At 31.2% G+C, this 20516-nt stretch overlaps 2 protein-coding genes across 7 annotated transcripts; both read left to right on the plus strand.

Annotated features, from left to right (window-relative positions):
- Positions 1–8256: 8256 nt before the first annotated feature.
- Positions 8257–19748, plus strand: LOC134710453 (actin maturation protease-like). 6 transcript variants are annotated; one of them, XM_063570812.1, is made up of 7 exons: positions 8257–8350; positions 12260–12492; positions 13354–13428; positions 13874–13992; positions 14476–14599; positions 15104–15174; positions 19200–19748. In XM_063570812.1, exons 2-7 carry the CDS (start codon positions 12335–12337, stop codon positions 19529–19531), a joined length of 879 nt encoding a protein of 292 aa, XP_063426882.1. In that variant the 5' UTR covers positions 8257–8350; positions 12260–12334; the 3' UTR covers positions 19532–19748. The 6 variants fall into 6 exon arrangements, with proteins under 6 accessions (XP_063426882.1, XP_063426883.1, XP_063426884.1 ...); XM_063570813.1 differs by lacking the exon at positions 8257–8350 and adding an exon at positions 10607–10664 and having other exon boundaries at positions 19200–19746; XM_063570814.1 differs by lacking the exon at positions 8257–8350 and adding an exon at positions 10609–10730 and having other exon boundaries at positions 19200–19747.
- On the plus strand, positions 8495–9738 carry LOC134710454 (uncharacterized). The gene is made up of 2 exons (XM_063570818.1): positions 8495–8641; positions 9222–9738. Exons 1-2 carry the CDS (start codon positions 8563–8565, stop codon positions 9602–9604), a joined length of 462 nt encoding a protein of 153 aa, XP_063426888.1. The 5' UTR covers positions 8495–8562; the 3' UTR covers positions 9605–9738.
- Positions 19749–20516: the final 768 nt, after the last annotated feature.

The following is a 20516-nucleotide window of genomic DNA, read 5'->3' on the forward strand; positions in this document are numbered from 1 at the left end:
CAAACTAACTTTAATCACTTAATTAAGCTTTTAACACAAATTGTCAATCAGTGTTTATTTCTTCACAAACGTGTAAGCTGAAGGACGCCTCCCCGTGCTGGAATTCTCGCTGCATTAAATACCTGTTGGTGACTTCTGCTGTTGTCTGTTCTATGGTGGGGTTGTTGTCTCTTTGACACACTTCCCATTTCCATTCTCAATTTTATCATTGAATTATTTGTCACCCCCATGGTAACTGTGGTATTACACATGCTATAGTAGTCTCAGAGAAATTGTAATGTGGTTACTTTGGTTTTCTTCCAATCGCTCAATCAGCTTACCTTTAACTGAGATCATACCTATTGTGTTTATTGTTATGTTTCTCTTGTCATAATATATAAATGTAATATTTGCCACTGGGTGAAAGCATACAACAAATGCAACATCAGTAAATTTTATCAACTTGATATTTAAACACAAATAACAAATTATAAGCCCATTTCACAGAATACTGATGAACATCAATAAAACAAATGCATTATATAAGAGCTAAACAACATGAATAAATCAAAGCAAGCAAGCCAGAAAAAAAGAAAGGCACATTTTTCTTTCAATGGCACAAAGACAAAAGCTATATCAAATAATTAATTGTAGTAAAAGCAAACAATAAACAGAACACAGATGCCTAGAAGAATTCAGATGTGGGGCAGCAAAGTTATTGCCTACTTGAGCTACAGAAGAATACCATTTTGGCATAAAGTTTTTGAACTGTTCCAAAGTCGAGAGGTTCCGTACATTGTTATATAGGGAGTTGGACAACTTTGCTGCCTGAAAGCTAAAGCTCTGTTTGCCATACCTTGTAGTTCTTGGTTGTGGTAAAAATATTTTAGAAGATGTAAAACTTGGATGCTTCATACTTTGTATATAGATGCCTCATGTGACGAAGTTCATGTCTGTCACATGTCCATTGTTATTGACCTCATTATCATGGTTCAGTGACTACTTGAAAAAAAAGGTTAAGGTTTTTTATTTATAATGTTAATTTCTCTTTTATTATGAGTAATAGGTATGTGTGTACCTTGCAAGGTCATGCTCGTCTGACAGTTTTCACTTGACCTTAACCTCATTTCATGGATCAGTGAACAAGGTTAAGTTTTGGTGGTCAAGTCCATATCTCAGATACTATAAGCAATAGGTCTAGTATATTCGCTGAATTTTGTACTGAACCGTATGTTAAAAAGTTCTTGTCCAGAAAACAGCTATCGAGTATAGCTATGATTCAATGTGGTACACTACCTTTAGAAGTCGAACGAGGTAGATATCGAAATATTCCAGCCGACCGAAGAATCTGTAAAGTGTGCAACTCCAATGAGACTGAAGATGAAATCCACTTTTTGTTTTTTTGTAACTGTTACTCTGTTAGAAGGAAAGAATTCAGACAAGAACTCACCTCAGTTAACTTTGACTCCCAAGAAGAAACACTAAAAGAACTGTTCACCAGCAACCCCAAAACAGTGACAAACTTTATCATAGACTGTTTAAGGATAAGACAAGATGTTATATAAACATTTTTACTTTAACAAAACTACATGATGTAAAAACTGTAATACTTAATATTTTATATCAAATCAAATGTAGCTATACATGTATAATTATGTTTTAAAATGACAGTGCTTCGTAAGCCTATAAGGCTGGCTGAAAATAACAATGTTCATATCATATGTATTATATAGTGGCAATTCAGGTTGCACTTTAATAAATTATTTATTCATTCATTTATTCATGTATGGAAAGACTGTAACGTGTACGTGTCCAACTGGCAGGTATCATTTGACCTTGACCTCATTTTCATGGTTCAGTGGTTATAGTTAAGATTTTGTGTTCTGGTCTGTTTTTCTTATACTTTATGCCATAGGTCTACTTTATTTGGTGTATGGAATGATTGTAAGGTGTACATGTCTAACTGACAGGTGTCATCTGACCTGGACCTCATTTTCATGGTTCAATGGTCAAAGTTAAGTTTTTGAGTTTTGGTCTATTTTTCTAATAGGTTAACTATATTTGGTGTATGGAAATATTTTATGATCTATATGTCTGTTACACAGGTTTTATTTGACCTTGACCTCATTTTCACGGTCCATTGCTAAGTGTTAAGTGTTTGTGTTTTGGTCTGTTTTTCTTAATTTATAAGCAATAAGTCAACTATATTTGTTGTATTGAAGAATTTTTAGCTGTTCATGTCTGCCTGACATGGTTCATCTGACCTTGACCATGGTTCATTGATCAATGTTTCATTTTCTTGGTTAATGTCGAGTTTATGTGACAGTTGTAATTAAGCTTTATATTCAGGTCTATCAACATAATATCAATGATTAGTAAAGAAGGCAAGACATTTCAGCGTGTGCACTCTTGTTGTGTTTTGGTCTGTCTTAATATACTGTATGCAATAGGTCTTCTATATTTAGTGTATGGAATGAGTGTAATTGGTACATGTCTAGCTGGCAGGTGTCATCTGACCTTGACATCATTTTCCTGGTTCAGTGGTTAAAGTTAAGCTTTTGAGTTTTGGCCTTTTTCTTATACTATATGCAATAGGTCAACTATATTTGGTGTATGGAAATATTTTATTATGTACATGTCAGTCTCAAAGGTTTTATTTGACCTTGACCTCATTTAACTTTCTCTGTAGATACTATTTAAATTTCCTAGCGTTTCAACTCCAGTTCATTCAGTACATTTTAAAACTCTTAAGGGATTGAAGCTTCATCTTGTAATAAAATAAAATTCAGACAGAAAATTTCGAAGTTTAGTAAATTCACAGTCTTGCTATAAATATTTTGGTCACTTTAATATATCCTCAAATAGTGTTAGATTTTAACTCGCCGCGATATAGCCTTTTTGTGCTAATGCGGCGTAAAGCAACCAACAATCAATGTTAGATTTTAACTTACAAAGTTTCACGCCACATAAGCACGCGTTTGTCATATATTTGCCATTATTCTACAACTTAATATTTTTGTGTTCTTTCGCTCTCTTAATTTTCACACTGATACATACTTATTTTTTAAACCAAGAAAGAGTTATCAAATACAAAAGATTTGGGGTAATCAAATGTTCAAAAGATTAATATAAGACAGGAAGTCAAAGGTTAAAAAGAAGACAGGAAGTTAAAGGATAAAAAGATCACTGTCAAAAATTCACAATTCAGTTTTGTGGTAATTTTTTTCATATAACCTCCTTGCTTGAAACTAAAACGAATGATTAAATAATTGAGAAAAAACTCCAAATGGCTTTCTACTTAAATAGCTTTATGGTGCCAAGAAACATTATCATTTATCCAGGCTCACCTTTACAATTTCAAAAACTTTTAAATGGATATTTGTAATTAAAGGATATTATTTCAAGAACTTCCTCTTTTATATTTAACAAAATAAAATAGTTGTGACTTTTAGAATGTAGGACAGAAAGTCACAGAACAAAAAGTTACGGACAAAAAAGTGACAATTCATTTTTGAGATTATTTTTCTTTGAACAGAAAACACTTATTTTGTCCCAGTGGCGGATTCAGGGGGGGGGCGTAGAGGGTGTACGCCCCCCCCCCCCCCCTTTTTGCTCGGACTTTTTTTTTCTTTTTTTTTTCGTAAAATGATTAATCAGACTAGACTTCGTGAACTTTGCCATTTCCCCGAGTATTTAATTTTTATACGACAATTCTTTCCTTATAAAGATATTTTTCGCTGGTATGTACTGATTGTCAAATTCCTGTGATTTGCTATGGTGGAGTTGACCAGTGCGTTGAAAAAACGGCACTCGGTCATTTTTAAATTCAAATTACAGTAATACACAAGTCATTACTTAGACTGAGGATGTCATGACAATCAGGAAACCTTCAAAGCGACACAGGATTGAGCAAGAACGTACTGACTTCTCATGATTTCACTATTCTACCAAACAGAAAGTAAAAGTAAATACTCTATAGACCAGTACACTCTCATGAAAAAAAAGTTCCACAATATTCATGATATTATTTACCTACGAAAACATGTTAAACCCCAAATGCCCCAGCTTATTTTATAAATAACACTGTTTAATGATGATCTCCTGTCACCCCGACGCATTTTTTGCGTCTGTTCCAAGTCAGGAGCCTCTGGTCTTTGTTAGTCTTGTACTATTTATTTTAGTTTCTTGTGTACAATTTGGAAATAAGTATGGCGTTCATTTTCACTGAACTTGTATATATTTGTTTAGGAACCAGCGGAAGAACGCCTCCGGGTGCGGGAATTTCTCGCTACATTGAAAACCTGTTCGTAACCTTCTGTTGTTGTTTTTTCTATGGTCGGGTTGTTGTCTCTTTGACACATTCCCCATTTCCATTCTCAATTTTATTATAAGCTCTAGAAAAATTTCAAGTCTCAGGTACGAACCATTTGATTTGAGGAGGCAGTCTTATTTGGGAGACAAAAAAAATGACTCTGATTCTTGCCTTAAACAAAAATTCTGGCCGTATCTGGATTGAAAACAAGTCTTGCCCACTTTTTGCTATGAAAAAGAAAATTTCAACAAAATTATTTAGCATGAAATGAACATGATGAATAAAAACGGGCGTATTTTTTTGTGGCCGGGGTTTGCATGTCTGACTGGAATGCCTGTTTCGCCGGACTTGTATATTGAATACTTTTTTCAAGACCAGACTGTAACCTGCCTGCTGGGTGTGACCTTTATGTCTCCATTTGTCAACGGGTACGTCTAAACACCGCTCAGGACCTCCTGAGTGCACTCAGGACATACAAAGTGCACTCAGGACCCTTTATAGTCATCGTATTTGCACACAGGATGGATGTATATATGCGTTTCATGCTGCTTATTTAAGTATTAAATTTTGGTAGAATTTGAAATCGAACTTAGATAGATATGCTATTTTTTTTTAAATAATGAGGGCACGTGTCACTGATTACACAACTACTGAGACGTGAATCATCCAATCAACAAAATTAATTGGATTATCTTTATTGATGTTTATGAATTGTGTTGTTTGTACAAACGTTTAAAATATTTGAGATTGTTTAATGTAGTGAAATTTAAATAAGGCACTGTGAAAATAGTGAATTGTATGTTTATGGAGAAAAAAAATAGATAACCCATTCGATGTTCTTTTTAAGTCTATTTTTCATTTTTGACGGCTAATTTGTTTTTTGTGTTCTACAGTTTATGAATGAAGAAAATAAAGAAATCTGTAACACGTTCTATTTTTGTTTTTCCTTGTAATTTTTTCTTTCTCTCCATATCAACTTAATAAACAAAAACAATGTTTACTTAATATCAAATCTTATTCTTAATAAACAATACACATAGTTAAAAATGGAGAAAAAATTATTTCTCAGAATTTATTTTCACATTGGAATTCGTTCAAGGCTTGTATTACTGGACAAGAACGACTTTAATGAGAAATAAAATCTTACTAAATGCGGATTTATTCAAACATTCGTATTACTCAGGAAAAAAATTAGTGCACAAGTCCGATTTTGATTGTTTGAAAAATTTATTTTGGTCAGTACGGTTTCTATAGTTAAAAACGGGCTCCATATACAAAATTAATTAACTTAATGAAAAGTAAATTCATTTCCGTTTAAACCTCGTTCAAGGAATGTATTACTGGACAAGAACGAGTTTCAATAGGGGAATAAATTTTACAAAATGAAATTTTGATTGAATCTTAACCACAAGAAAATACATATATATATATATATAAATATTAAAGTATTAAAAAACGCAATGATACCAATTTAAAAAAGAATCAACGCTTTTATTCGTAATTGTAACTGTTAGCTAGGAAATAAATTATATATAAAAAGGTGTATCAAAAATTCATTTTTACTACGAAACAGTGCAATTAAAATCTATTGTAGTATATCTAGAGATATGAAAATACGAAAGAACTATTCATCTTAATTTTTGAAATATTAAAGAATAAAACTAAAACTTTTCCGTATATTGAACGAAATTTGATAAAATAAAAACAACGCTACTTTTTGTGATTAACTGTTAGCTTAAAAGTAAATAATATATTCTTTTTTTCACGATGGAACAATGCAATTAAAGTCTATTGTAGTATATCTAGAGATATGAAAATACGAAAGACTTATTCATCTTGATTTTTGAATTAAGAATATAACTAACACTTTTCGGTATTGAAAAAGAATTATATAAAATTTGAAAATCTATACAAAGAAAATTTTTTACGATATATTTTTATCTATTAAATTAATATACCTTGCCCAATCTCTGGAAACACTCCTCGTAGTTGAAACGGCGTTTTGATCCCCAAGGACGCCACATATTTCAATAAATTTTATCTATATTTTTGAACGTTTTCAAATGAGGTGAATTGAAAGAAAATTTCCCAAATATATGTAGATTTCTCAACCAGCTTCAATTATTACAAACAAAACGAAAGGTTTATTTAACATTTTTTTCCAAAACAATTTATCTTCTTTGTTCTATATTTTTCAAAAGACATTTTGGTTTGTTTGTTTGCCAAGCTTTCATGTATGAGGTTAGACCCCTCACTAATCACTTCTAATTATTAAAGATCAAACGACCTAATCAACATGATAATTGGTATTCAATATAATCATCGGTCATGCCTGACATGTTTCATAAAAACGGCGCGTGCCGATGAAAACCCAAATAACTTCTTAAATATTAAATTGATTTTATAAAAACAAAAACTATAAGATGAAGAATTAAATTATCTATCGAATGCATACCTTCGCCACCCACTAAAACATATATTTCATGTCCTAAGTGCACTTTGTATGTCCTGAGTGCACTCAGGAGGTCCTGAGCGGTGTTTAGACGTACCGTTTGTCAACCGTCATTCATAACTTCATTGTCATTTCAGACACTTTCGTAGTCTTTTGTGGACTTGGAACTCGGTTCTCTAAGATACGTTGGGTGAAACATATCAATCAAACATTTTGATAAAAACTGCTTGTTTGTCTTTTTCAACTCGTGTCGGTCGTATTGTAAACTTCATCGAATTTCCATGTTTATTTTTTACTGACGAGTCCTACATCAAATATATCAGTAGTACATAGCTTTAGATCAATACTATCATTTTATGATAGACAATTAATAAGGAGAATACAGCATAAAAATGTCCAACCCTTACACTTTACAGCAACTATAAATTATACATGCCCCAAACATGGAACCGATTAAATAGTGCATACATTTTACACTTATTTTATGTTTTTTAGTCCAAAAAAGGTCCCAAAATTTTAAAATCTTCGCCCCCCCTTTCCAAAATCCTGGATCCGCCACTGTGACCGATTACCGAAACAAAATCAGTACTACACTAATAATAAAATTAAACTGTAGTCATTTTTTTCAAATTTTTTGCTCTTAATTTATAATTTCGTGTTCATATTAAAAGCTGCATTCCATAGCGAATAGATAAAAAAAAGCAATAAATGTGAACAAGAAGTCCTGTCGGATTTCAAGAAGATTTCTCATACCTTTTAACAGATTTTTTTGGGGTGATAATTACGATCATTAAATCATAATTATGACAGAGACATATAATACATAATATATGTCTCTGATTATGATAAAGAACAAGGTACGATAAGGCCTGTCCCCCCCCCCCCCCCCTATCCCATTTTTTTCAAATTCTGTTTTGGAAAACTACTAATTATTATGTTTAAACATTCCCTGAGGTTTGAAGTTTGGATGAACTTCAAAACCACTAATTTTCGCAACTGGGTGGATTGAGGGGGTGTTAACTTTCATTATTATTGAAATATTGTAATTATTATTCATTTTGCAGGTGATTTTACAACTTTTTAATTTTTAGTGCCTACGCTAACGTGACCCAGGAATTTTTTCTTTCCAATGTCATGAGAATTATTTTTGCTGTCTAAATCGCCATATTTTTTTTCCGGGTCACATAGGCGAACATTATTAAATTTTAAGAAACAATGGTAAAAAATCGTGAATTTTCGCTCTTTTGACGTTTTTTTGTGCCTTTTTACCCACATTACCTCAGTCACCCATTTTCTGAAATTAATGGTTTTGAAGTGCGTCCCAAAAAAAATTCAAACCTAAGGGAATATTTTAACGTGAAAGTAGCTTTTCAAAACAAAAGAAAATAAGAATATAGGGGGGGGGGGGCAAAAAAACGGGCCCCATCGAACCTTATTGTTATATTTAAATTCTTAAAAAGCATTAAGTAATTAACATCTGTTTACACAGTCTAAAATCTTTTATACACATGAAATCTTAATGACCCATTTATGGTTTAATTGCAGGTTTATAGGTATTTGATTAGGTGTGATAATTAGTGTCCAGGAAGCCATAGATTAATATACAGGTAATTTAACCTTTGATGTCCGAGGAGAGTAGCATCTTGACAATAAACAAGGTACAATTAAGATCTGGATACTTTAATATACAGAGTTTGACAGCGTCCTGGCAGCGTGTAAGGGGGCGGGGAAAGTAAAGGTATATATTACAGTCAGCCTTTTGGAAATTATTCAATCTGCCTTATACCTCGAAAAAATACACTGCTAAATTGTTGTTAAAATGGATCGTTTTACACAAGAGATGCACAACTTCATAACCCCTTGTAACAAATACAGTCAGGTCAACTTCTTTGAATATGGTATGTATATCATTATGTTTTTGTAATGTTTTATCTTTCTAAATCAGTTAAAATTTTGATAAAAAAAAGTAGAACACATTTTTTTTTTAACAATCAAAAGTCTCGAAATAACAAAAAAAAAAACTAGGACCACTTGAATATGTATTGGTCCCGACTAAAACTAAATAGATAATAGGAAAACGAAAAAGGTTACAATGCACACATTAATTTTTAGAATTCTGATTTATATCATGATAATTTGAAACCAAAGGAAACGGCATCTTCTAATTTTATAAAGAAATAGATTTAGAGTTCTATCTTCTTTATACCAGAGACATATAATACAATGTATTATATGTCTCTGTTTATACTAATACAAACTAGAATGCTAATTTCAAATAGTGAATTGCATTATAAAATCAAGTTATAAACGCAAATAAATTATGTTTTTACAAGATAAACTTATGTACATTTTGTGTAGATTTTTTGGCACAAATGAAATACCAATTGGCACTCACCAATAACAGAGACATATATCTAATACAATCTTGACAAGTTTTATTTGCATATTTAACTATATATTTTTTTTCAATAATTTCAGACTTCTTGGACCAAATACTACAAGATCTACAAGAAGTTTTTACACCATGCCAGCTAAGTCTTGCTGATGATTGTAATACAGGAACAAACTCATTGTACGACGATTTGTTTTATTCCCCGAATTCAAAGAAACAACAACCCACGACTCCACAGCTAGAGCTTACTCGTCTTGATGAATTCGTTTTACAAGAACTTGACATTATTTCTGCAGAACTATCCGTTCACAATAGTACCCGAAGAGGTCAAAGGGTCAAGAGAAGGTTATTTAGCTGTAGTGGCGACGACGACGAACCTGCGCCAAAGAAACGCTGTACAATAAACCTTTCACACAGCGAATCTGACGATGACTCTGAGTTTACGTGGTCATCAGTTTGTAGAATTTAAACACTCTCCTATTGGAGGCAATATAGAAAAAAATATATAATTGTTCAATATTATACCTTTGTTAGTTATATTCTATGCATATTTTACACTTGTAATTATTGAATATTAGTGCTTATTAAAAATTTTGAATTTAATTTACTTTGTATTATTATTCCATTCAGTGATATAGTTATCATATTTCAATTATATCGACCATCTGACATGCACGACTAGAGAGTTTTTGGTTTTCTGTTGAAATCTATAGTATTAGGATTTTTACTATGAACTTCATATAAAACGAGTACTGGGTGCAACAATTTGTTACAAGTATCAAATAAACACAAATTACACATATAACATTAGAGCAATGAATATTAAGCATATCTTAAAAATCAAAAAGGCATAATATGACTAATATAAGCTAACTGCTATAAGAAGAATATGAAAACTACTACGAGCTGTTATAGCAGCTTTGGTAGATAAATCACATGAAAACATTACTGTTTAAAAATACTATACAAGCAACATGATATATAACTTAATAAGAATATTGAAGCTTTTTCAATATAAAGCATGAGCTAAAATAGCTAATTTAAAGGCACTATTAAAGTAAAGAAGAAGCGAAGCAACCTATATATATGTACATCATCAGACAACTCAAATTACATCAGCAATTGACACACGGTCGTCGTAATATTCAAATGTTTACATCCGATGTTAGACCCTTAATCGACATAGGCTTAAATTACACTCGGAGAATCTCTCCCTTCAGGATTTTTCTATCATTGTCTGTGGATTAAGAAAAGAGGGACATCATTTTTAAAGTTCATGTTATTTTTTTATATTGAAAAGATAAAAAAAAAACATGCACATTTATGAAAAATCAGTTAAAAAGGAAGAAAATAAGATAAATATCATTTTTCTGTGTGAGTGACTCCTTGATGCAATGTTGAGCATATTTTATTAAAATCGTAAAACCATTCATATGGCGGGAAATAACTTTTCGGGTCTTTTTCGGAAACTCTCGAGATTGTAGGTAGAAAAGTGAAAGTAGGAAATCCTCTGAGAGAAAATCCTGTCGGTAAAAAAGACTTATATTTATATATCTCTTACTTATACGTCAAGTGCATATGTATATATCAGGCAGGTACATGTCGCGGACTATAACTATTTTAACAACTATGTAAATAAGCAACTGTGGTGGACTGGTCAAATCATTTCCTGTTTCCTTGTTTTGATCATAGTCTATGACATATATATTGACCAGCTAGTCCTATAACATATGACTTCGCATTTCTAATTCAATTTTTAACGATTTTATACTGATTTTTTTTTTTGAATGCTCGGGTGGCACATTGGTAGTAAAAAGAAAATATCAGAACAGCAAATAGAAATAGTGAATAATGCCCCCGAGGTCTAGGACTAATTGACCAGCTAGAGACTTATATGTCTCTGTTTTGAACAAGAGGCGTTAAATGATTTGTATAAATGAATAAACAGTCCTTCAAGTAATGGGAAATATACAAATTAAAACAGTGGATGTCACAGTGTAACACTATTGCTTATTTAGCTATAAACATGATAAAAAAACTTAAATGTCTCTGATTGCACCTATTAAACTTCACAGAGCTTGTTCATTCAGCACCATTAGTTTTTCTCTTAGTTTTAGTCTAAGTAATCTGGGACTTAACAACACTGCACTACTGTTACCTTTATTTACAGAGTATCCATGCAGTCATGTTGTGCAGGTGCTCTGACATGTCTAATGGATATGTCATCTTGATCTAATGCCTTTTTTTTTTTTTTAAATCTACTGGAATATTTTAAGTAAAACTGAAAGGAGATGTAGAGTATACACAAATAAAAAAAAATCCTAAAGAAAAACACACACTAGAATCAATGATCATTGTCAAAGGCATTACAATAACATATATACACTGCAATATATTTACATTTACATGAAAATAAAACAAAAAACACTCCAAATGTCCATAGGGCCTCATGGTTTCACTTGTTGGTTTTTGTATGTACAAGATTTTAGTAATCTTCATAAAAAAATTATTTGTATAGTCAATTCCCCAATTTACTGATGAACAATAAAGGGTACAATGAAGAAGACTATAAAATGCAGTTGAAAAATTTCTGACTCAGAAACCTTCATTTGGTCAGCAGTTGTCGCTAAAGAGATATAATGTGTTAGCCCTTTTCAGTTCTGTCAGACACCTATGTCCTGTTACCAGATACCAGTACTTAAAAACGATAAAAATATTTCTGAAAGTACAACTGTTTTGAATAACTTTATATCTGATCCACAGATTGACATTGATGACTTGAAATATGAGACTGCTTTTGAATCTCCCTTAACTCTATTTGGTTGAGTTAGTTTCCATTAAACGTTTCTTATCAATTTTCTATAATTCAAAATTATTCCAAGGTAGCCCCTTGTATACCTTGAATTATGAGAAGGTGTATGCTAATCATTGTATGAAACTTCTTGTTTGACCCTTGATCTGTGATCCAATCCAAAAGACCAACTTAAGGTTGCCCATAATTGCTTACATCCATTTCATTTGAACTTTGGTTGATAGTTGTCTCATTGGCAATCATACCTCATCTCCTTATTTTCATGTTACAATCATTTGAATATAAGTTATTCTTTTTTTAAACTTTTTACAGACATCATCAATAAAGAAAGTTTGTCTGTGATGGAAAGATCATGAGTGACAAAGTTCAGGAGTTGTTAATATTGAGATGTCATGGAGTTCACCTGTACCACCTCCCCCACCCCCTGTACTTCCATCCTCATCTTCAACTCCACGAAAGTTAACCAGACAATCAACATATGTCAAACAGATCTGTGATCAAGAAGATGTTAGAAAATCATTTCATGAAAGATTGGAGAAAAATGTGTATGTAATTTATTATAGAATCATGATTACTGTTCCTTGATCATGTTTATGATTTTCTTCATTTATAATTGCCTTGTCAGTATAAAGCTAGTATGTAGATACTATCTGCATGTGGACAGAATCATATTTATGAAATTTCATATATATGACATAGAGATTGCATCTGGATCTAAACTTGTGTTTTTTAATTGTTTTTCTTTATTTAACTGATAAATGGGCTTATCATATACTTGTATGAAATATTACTAAAATTTTACAGTTCAATAACATTTAAAAATATTAAAAGGTTTTTAAAGGTTTGCTAGGTTTATTGAACAGATTCCTAAGAACTTCCCAAGCGGGCTGATAAAGGGACCTTTATGTACTGCTTTCGGAATGTTATCACATGCCTTTCCATTAGTTTCCGTGACTTTTATCACATGCAACTTCGTGCATTTCCGGATTTTTTTTTTCAAACGACAAAACAGCGCGGAAAACCGCAAGTGATTGAATACATTTCACAAAATAGTTGAGGAGCAAATATATGTTGTGACAAGATAAATAAAATGCTTTTAATATTAATAAAAACAATTAACAGACAACCAAATATATTTTTTGAATTTAATTATTGTCTTAAAATTCGTAGAAAGACAAACTTAAATCAATAGTTCTTGTCTGTATTTCTTCTGCTGAAGTATATGATAAAAAGATCAATACATGTCATTTTTCATATCAGACCCTTTATCGGCCCTCGTTCATGATATCATCCCTCGAGCCTGCGGCTCTTGGGCTGATATCATGACCTAGGGCGGATAAAGGGTCTGATATGAAAAATGCCTTGTAATAATCTATTCTTATTGTCTATGTTTTTTCATTTTGTAGGTTAAAAAGAGATGGGAAGAAAATTGTTATCTCCATGAACAAAGAAGTTACCCCAGTCTTACAAGATGGTCCTAGGTTAGTTATAAATGGAGTAAACAATAATAAATTTTAAATTATTTTAATCCCAACTGATCTCTTTGGGAATACATGTACTACTATTTTTTGCAAATAATTGAAGACTGGCAATTTATTAATAAATCATTAAACAGACAAGAAAATAAATAACCATTTTTAAACTTGTATAATAAAAAAAATATTCATAAATTCTTACATATTTGGGTTTTGTAAATCATTTTCTAAAATAAAAGATAAAAAAAAAAAAAAATCAATTTTGTTTTGATGTTAAAAATGATGAAGCAAAATATCACATAGGATGCAATTTGACAGATTTAGAAATCAGTAGAATATGAAATGTGACCTACATTTTATGCACGAGTGAAATTTCCATTAAACTTTTCTCATACCGGTATGTTTATTTCTGTGTTTTATTAATTATCTGTTTATATTTCTATAATTTTAGCTGTGGTTTAGTAGCTGTGGTGATGGCAGCACAGTTATTTGATACTAACTTTACATTTCATAGTATTTTTGATGCAGCTAAGCAAAAGGGATTCACACGACAGGGAGAAATGTTCTCAGGTAAAATTTTGAATTAAAAACATTCTATGCATGACGCTGTGTATTGCATGTGATTTAAGTTGTAATATATTTAATTATTCCATTAGGTTTGAAAACATCATTTGAATTGATTGTTACCACCTGCAAACAGTTTTGCCAATGTGAGATTTTGCTTTCTGTGGAGTCATTTATTTGGCTGGTATCAGTTTCTATGGTTTGATGAAAACTATTTTGATGAAAATTATTGTATTCATGAATATTCAATTTATTATTTTTAGCAGTCTGGATACATTAATACTTTAGAAAATGTGGAATTTGTTGAACATTTGAATTCCTTTTTCTACAGTATCCACGAAATCCAAGATACCTAGTATCAGTAGTCTTAATAATAACAGTATGTATTATTAAGAAGTGCAATTTTGACTGACAAAATCAAAGTTGACCATTGAATAAAAGATCAAAGTATAATTAGCCATGCAAATAAATCTTGATTTTTCTTTTTAGCAAGCAACATGAAACAGTTGGTGGAGGACATGATCCCTGATGCTAGAGTTACTTCCCTTGATATGGATACTGGTCCAGAATTGCTAATCAATCATTTGGTAAAAGGAGATGTTTGTCTTATACCGTATCCTTCAAGTGTATAAAAAAAAAACCCACAAAAATATGAAAAATTTATATACAATATATTATTATACAAATTGCTCTCTCTTTGCTTTTTAGAAATATTGGAAGCACATTATACTAAAGATGTGCGCAAGATCTTTATTTTTACAACCCTATAAAATTACAAAAAGAATCATTCAATTTTTTAATCTACATTTTGAGGCAACAACCATGAAATTAAGAGTTGTATAAAATTTTTGTTTGTTTTTCTATGGATTTAAAAAAAAAACTTTATCATGGACAGCACATGCAAACATAGCTGATGTATTTTATACAAAATATAAAATAAGATATTGAAGTGCTTTGGGATTGTTTTCAGCCAATCTTAATTCAGGTTTCTAATAAACCAACCATGTGACTTTATTGTTTAAAATATAAAACAACACTTGAGAAAAACCCAACATAAATATGTTATTAAAACGTAGGTGTTTTTAAAAATTTAGATATTGTCCTTAATCTTACTCAGATATGATTCAGATTTTAATTTCGAACCCTGTAATAAAAAGGGTCATAAAGCACACTGGGCTTTACTCACAGGTATGTCCAAGTATTGAACTATTTACTTTACAGCAGATTTTGTTTTTTATTTGAAAAAGGAATGTGTTCTCTTTCCTATAGTGGAGAAGTGTACAAAATCATCTCCCCTATGGTTTGATCCAAGGCTAGGTTAAATTTTGATACTCTAAAGTAGATATATCTATCATTGAGAGAAAAGGCAGTTTTGCAAGGAGCCATGATAATTTACTGTAATGATATATCTTCCTGGAGGATGCTACTAGTAAAAATCAACATACTAGTAATAGCTTTATGGGATATATACAATTGGATATCAGTTCATATGTAAAATGTTTCCAATTTACAGATACCATTTCTCTTCACTGGAAATTTTATTTTCTAACATTTGTTTATTCAACATATTTTAAAATGCTTTATAATTAATGTTGTGAAGAGATAACTTCTATTTTAACATATACATTTTCGTCATCTCCCTTATTTCTTTATTTCATTAGTTTCAGCCAAATTATCTCCCATTGTAGATTCTTAATTTCACTAGTTTCAACCAAGTTATTTCCAAGTTTTGATTCTTAATTTCACTAGTATTAAATGGGTTATCTCCCATTATAGATCCTTAATTTCACCAGTTTCAACAGAGTTAGCATCTTATTGTAAATTCTTTATTTCACTAGTTTAAGCAAAGTTATCTCGGTCCGTGTAACACTTATCAATTCAAAGTTTTAAAAAGTTTTGAAATTTTAGATTTTTGGAATTTTGATCAAAGTTTTAAAATATCAAAATTTCAAATTGTGTCAAAGTTTTGAAATTTTGAAATTTTAACCAAATTATTAAAATATCAAAATTCTAAATATCGTTTATAAATTTGATAGTTTAGAAATTTGACCAAAATTTTAAAATACTAAACCTAACGCGCAATTTTGATTATTTCACTTTTTGAAAGTTTGATTTTTTAAATGTTTGCTTAAAATATCAAAATAGAAAAGGGGCAATAAGAGGGATACCTGAAAAAGCGAAACGAAATAAAAGCGGAACGAAACGAAATAATATGAATTAAAAACATACTGATACTTAAAAGTTTTTTGTATGAAATAAAACGGACAGTTGAAAGCGGTGAAAAATTGGATGACAAAATTAATATTTCTTAAAAGAAGATAATTCATTTAAAAACCAGACGTACGGCTCTGATATTGACCATTTTACCTGCTGGTTTTTCTAGCACCCATATTTTAGGAGAAACAGGAGTAACAGTAAAAACTGAACAACTCGCAGTAGGTCAAATAGTATGGTTATGTTGAGCATGTATGTACATTTTCTACTAAACTCTAAGCCATAAAAAGGCCTAATACACGATGTATTATCTCTTTTGATTTGATTTTTTTTCTGTTTTGCTTTACGACTTCTTACTTTCTGCAATCATGTTGGCTAAAGAATATATCATTCCATGTACAGAATGAAAGATCATCTTAAACGTTTTATCTGTTCTTTGTAAGTTGTTTGCCCTAAGCTTTAAGCGTTCCGTAAGGAGGTCGATCAAGAAAAGCGCTTCATGATATACTGAATGCATGGTTTAAGGTTGTGCTAGTCCACATGTTGGGAGGTTTTTAATATAATCTTTTTTACGCTGAAATTAAGACGGAAATAGGATCCAATATCAGCAAATTGGAGCCAAGATACTGTTACAAGGTACTACAAAACTCATCACAGATGGATACTGGAATATAAATTTTGCCGGTTTTTGCGCCAGACGCGCGTTTTGTTTACAAAAGACTTATCATTGACACTCGAACCAAATTAAGTTAAAAAGGCAAATAAAGTCAAATAAAATTGAAAAGGCCAAATAAAGTAAACTTTTAAATCCAACTTATAGCTCTGGTTTTGTAAAAGTTGAAACCTTTCATATCATATATAAACGTATACCATAATCATTATTTTCACGAGCATTCATATTTATGTAATAATTACCGCTGTACTACATTAAGCACCCAACTTGCATTCATGTTTATGTAATAGTTAAACGCAGAATTTGAAGTAAAGAATTCACATACGGAACGCTGAAACTGAAATTTGAAATTCAAGCAAAATAAGAACGAAATGAAGGTGTTTGACCAAAGTGAAGTTAAAACATATTTTTAAAAATCCATCTATAAGGGCAACTTTGTCCTCGGAAGTTGAATCTTACGTTTCTTCGTAATTTGTATGTAAGCAACCTATTTTTAATTATCGATTTTTTGTTGTTGCCAGTGACAAATATTTCATGAATGTTCTGGAACAAATTAACAATAAATGCAACAGGGAGAGAGTGTGCATAATGAGGACATATAAAACCTTTCAATTAGTTTAATTGAGGTCTGGAGCTGGCGTATGACAGTAACTGCTAGCCTTATGTATAGCTAGCCTTTGTTATTTTATCATCATTGTCATGCATGTTAATTAGTTTCTTAGTTTGTTTCCTTTTCTGACATAGGACTTGTATTTCCTATTGAAGTGCGTTTTACTGTTCGTATTACTGTGTGTTTTACATTCTTTATTGGCTAGAGGTATAGGGGAGGGTTGTGATCTCACGAAACATGTTAAACCCCGCCGCATTTGTGCGCCTGTCCCAATACAGGAGCCTCTGTCCTTCTAAGTCTTGTATGATTTTGATTTTAGTTCATTGTTATGTTTCGGAGTTTAGTATTACGTCTATAATCGCTGAACCAGTACACTTTTTTGTCTAGGGGCCAGCTGAAATACGCCTAGGCCATAGTTATTATATTTTTAGTTTTACGAAATTTTTTGACAAAACCAATGGGTAGTAGGACGAAAGAAAAAAAAAAAATGCTGCTGCTGATTTTTTTTTAATACCAATCGTCAATATCAATTTTTTTTTTTATTTCACCAGGAGATTTTCTACTAGTGAAACAACTAATTTTTTTTTCTTGATAAGGTTTGAATTGAAAATCAATGTGCAACAACTTACCAAATCACCATTTTTTTTTTTTTGCATGAAAAACAATGGGTCGGAGGAGAAAAATAATTAAAAAATAACATTTTTTATTTTATTTTTTTTCCTATTTGGCAAAAATTATGGTAGGAGGGTTCGTAAAACTAAAATAAAAAAAATACGGCCCTAGCACAACTTTTATTGCGACGCTGTATTTAAGTATTCCTTCCGTATCATTTCTTGGAACTGAAATGCATCATAAAAGGCAATATATTATCATCATGCAATCGATAAACAAGAAAGGAAAACGTTTTAAGTTGTATGCCAGCCCACCGAGGAGCTTTTTCTGGATCTACCTTCATCAGGAACGTCAAAAAGGCGAATAATACTATATGGTTTACTGCGAGTTGGTAATTTTTCACTGATACTTCTAAATGTTTGGCACTGGGAACACAAAATAGCTTTGAATTATTTATCTCAAACGCTAACCTTATATAAGAGATTTAATCAACGTAGTTGATTCCGGTTTAAATAGGTTTAATTATATTTTTTTGTATAGATGCACAACCTTAAAATTTCAGGATACTGTTATCCCATGTGACCGACTTCTTCTTTTCATTATTTATTTTGTTATTAAGAATGATTTGATATATTTCATGCTATTTATTTATAACTAAAAATAGTTCTTATCAGAGCCGTGTTTACATCAGTGATTCCAGGTACCCCTCTTGTCGCCCCTTTATATTTTTGATATTTTAAGCAAACATTTAAAAAATTAAACTTTCAAAAAGTGAAATAATCAAAATTGCACATTAGGTTTAGTATTTTAAAAGTTTGATCAAGTTTCTATAATATCAAATTTATAAACGATATTTAGAATTTTGATATTTTAATAATTTGGTTAAAATTTCAAAGTTTCAAAACTTTAACACAATTTGAAATTTTGATATTTTAAAACTTTGATCAAAATAGCAAAATTCTAAAATTTCAAAACTTTTTAAAACTTTGAATTGATAAGTGTTACACGGACCTATCTCCCATTGTCAATATAATGATGAAATGTTTGTAGACGAATATCATAGAGACTTTTAACAAATTTGTCTCCCAATATTTTATGTTACAGGTTTTGGTTTAGTCCTTGATAGCAGTGTAAGTGATCAGAAAGGTTTAACAGTGGATGATAGCTGTGTGGTTAATGTTGCATCAGATACTATTCTATCTAATACTCTTCTGGATGATGCTGAGGACATTTTGGTATATGGATTACAAGGGAAAAGTCAATACCCAGGAGTTTGGTCTCTATCTAGTATTATAGCCAGTAATAGGAACCTTGTAGAAGTAGGTCCAAATAAACAGGATGATGATATAGGATACATTCTGCCTGAAGAGGGTATAGAGAAGGCATTATGTAGCAAAGCTCTTGTTCTATCCAGGGGGAATTTGAACCAACAATAATAAACATGTGGTTTAAATATACATTAGAAGTATCTACATAGTTTAGGAGTTTGGTGCTGTCAGATGCAGAAGAAAGTGTTCAGTATTTTATTATTTTTCTTGAATTATGGAGATGTTGCAATCAATTTAAAACTCTATTTAATGTTTTATAACCAAATTGTTTTAGGAATTTTGCCTGCCATTTATAGCAAGTGTTTTAACATATATTTATTTTGTACTGAATTGTAACAGTTATGGAACGTTATAGCTTTAATAAAGATTTCTTTTTACACACACTTTTTTCAAAAAGGTAGTACTGGAAATGATTTAATTGGTTTTATGGTATAAGATTATCCAGTATGCCTTAACAAGAGTATATATTTAGGGTAAAGGCATGCAGCTGGATTTTTAGAAATTTAGAAGTTGACATATGATTTTTCATGACAAAGAATAGACAAGACACTTACCAAAATAAACATAAAAAAGGATAGATAAGGAACTAAAACAACAAATAAAACTAAACTAAGAGCCCTTTCAAACTAAAATAGGTGTTCCAGAAGGGTAATCAGTTCCTGCTCTACATATGGTGCCTGTTATATTGCTCATGCAAGTATAGACCCGGTGATGAGTCTTGTTTTATTAGTTACATTAAAGGATAGGAGTTCAAGATTTAGGTTCCAACAATTGGAACCTATCTGTAGTCACCTGTGAAACTGTTATTTCATATTTGATCAACAAACTGGTGATGGTGTCGATAAAATTTTCTAAGGAAATATTTCAACTTCACCAGATGGAACTCTTGACTCAATAGCTAACTTGGAAACAGCAACCCTCTGTCATGGTAATGCAAGCTCTGTATAAAATCATATCAATGTAATTTAATTTATTACATTGACAAAACTGTGTAATGTTAATTAGTGTAATTGATCATTTTTGCAATGTAATGTGTACTGTAATTCAATAAATTACATTCCAATGTAATTCACACCAAGTTTGAACCAAGGAT

This window comes from Mytilus trossulus, chromosome 3 (assembly GCF_036588685.1).
Source record: "Mytilus trossulus isolate FHL-02 chromosome 3, PNRI_Mtr1.1.1.hap1, whole genome shotgun sequence".
Taxonomy (NCBI): Eukaryota; Metazoa; Mollusca; class Bivalvia; order Mytilida; family Mytilidae; genus Mytilus; species Mytilus trossulus.

Excerpts from the sequence above, each read along its gene's own strand:
- LOC134710454 (XM_063570818.1), top strand. The coding sequence starts at position 8,563 with ATGGATCGTTTTACACAAGAGATGCACAACTTCATAACCCCTTGTAAC. Across the intron at positions 8,642-9,221 it reads GGTCAACTTCTTTGAATATG|ACTTCTTGGACCAAATACTA; the intron begins GTATGTATATCA and ends CAATAATTTCAG.
- LOC134710453 (XM_063570812.1), top strand. The coding sequence starts at position 12,335 with ATGTCATGGAGTTCACCTGTACCACCTCCCCCACCCCCTGTACTTCCA. Across the intron at positions 12,493-13,353 it reads GAAAGATTGGAGAAAAATGT|GTTAAAAAGAGATGGGAAGA; the intron begins GTATGTAATTTA and ends TTCATTTTGTAG. Across the intron at positions 15,175-19,199 it reads ACACTGGGCTTTACTCACAG|GTTTTGGTTTAGTCCTTGAT; the intron begins GTATGTCCAAGT and ends TTTATGTTACAG.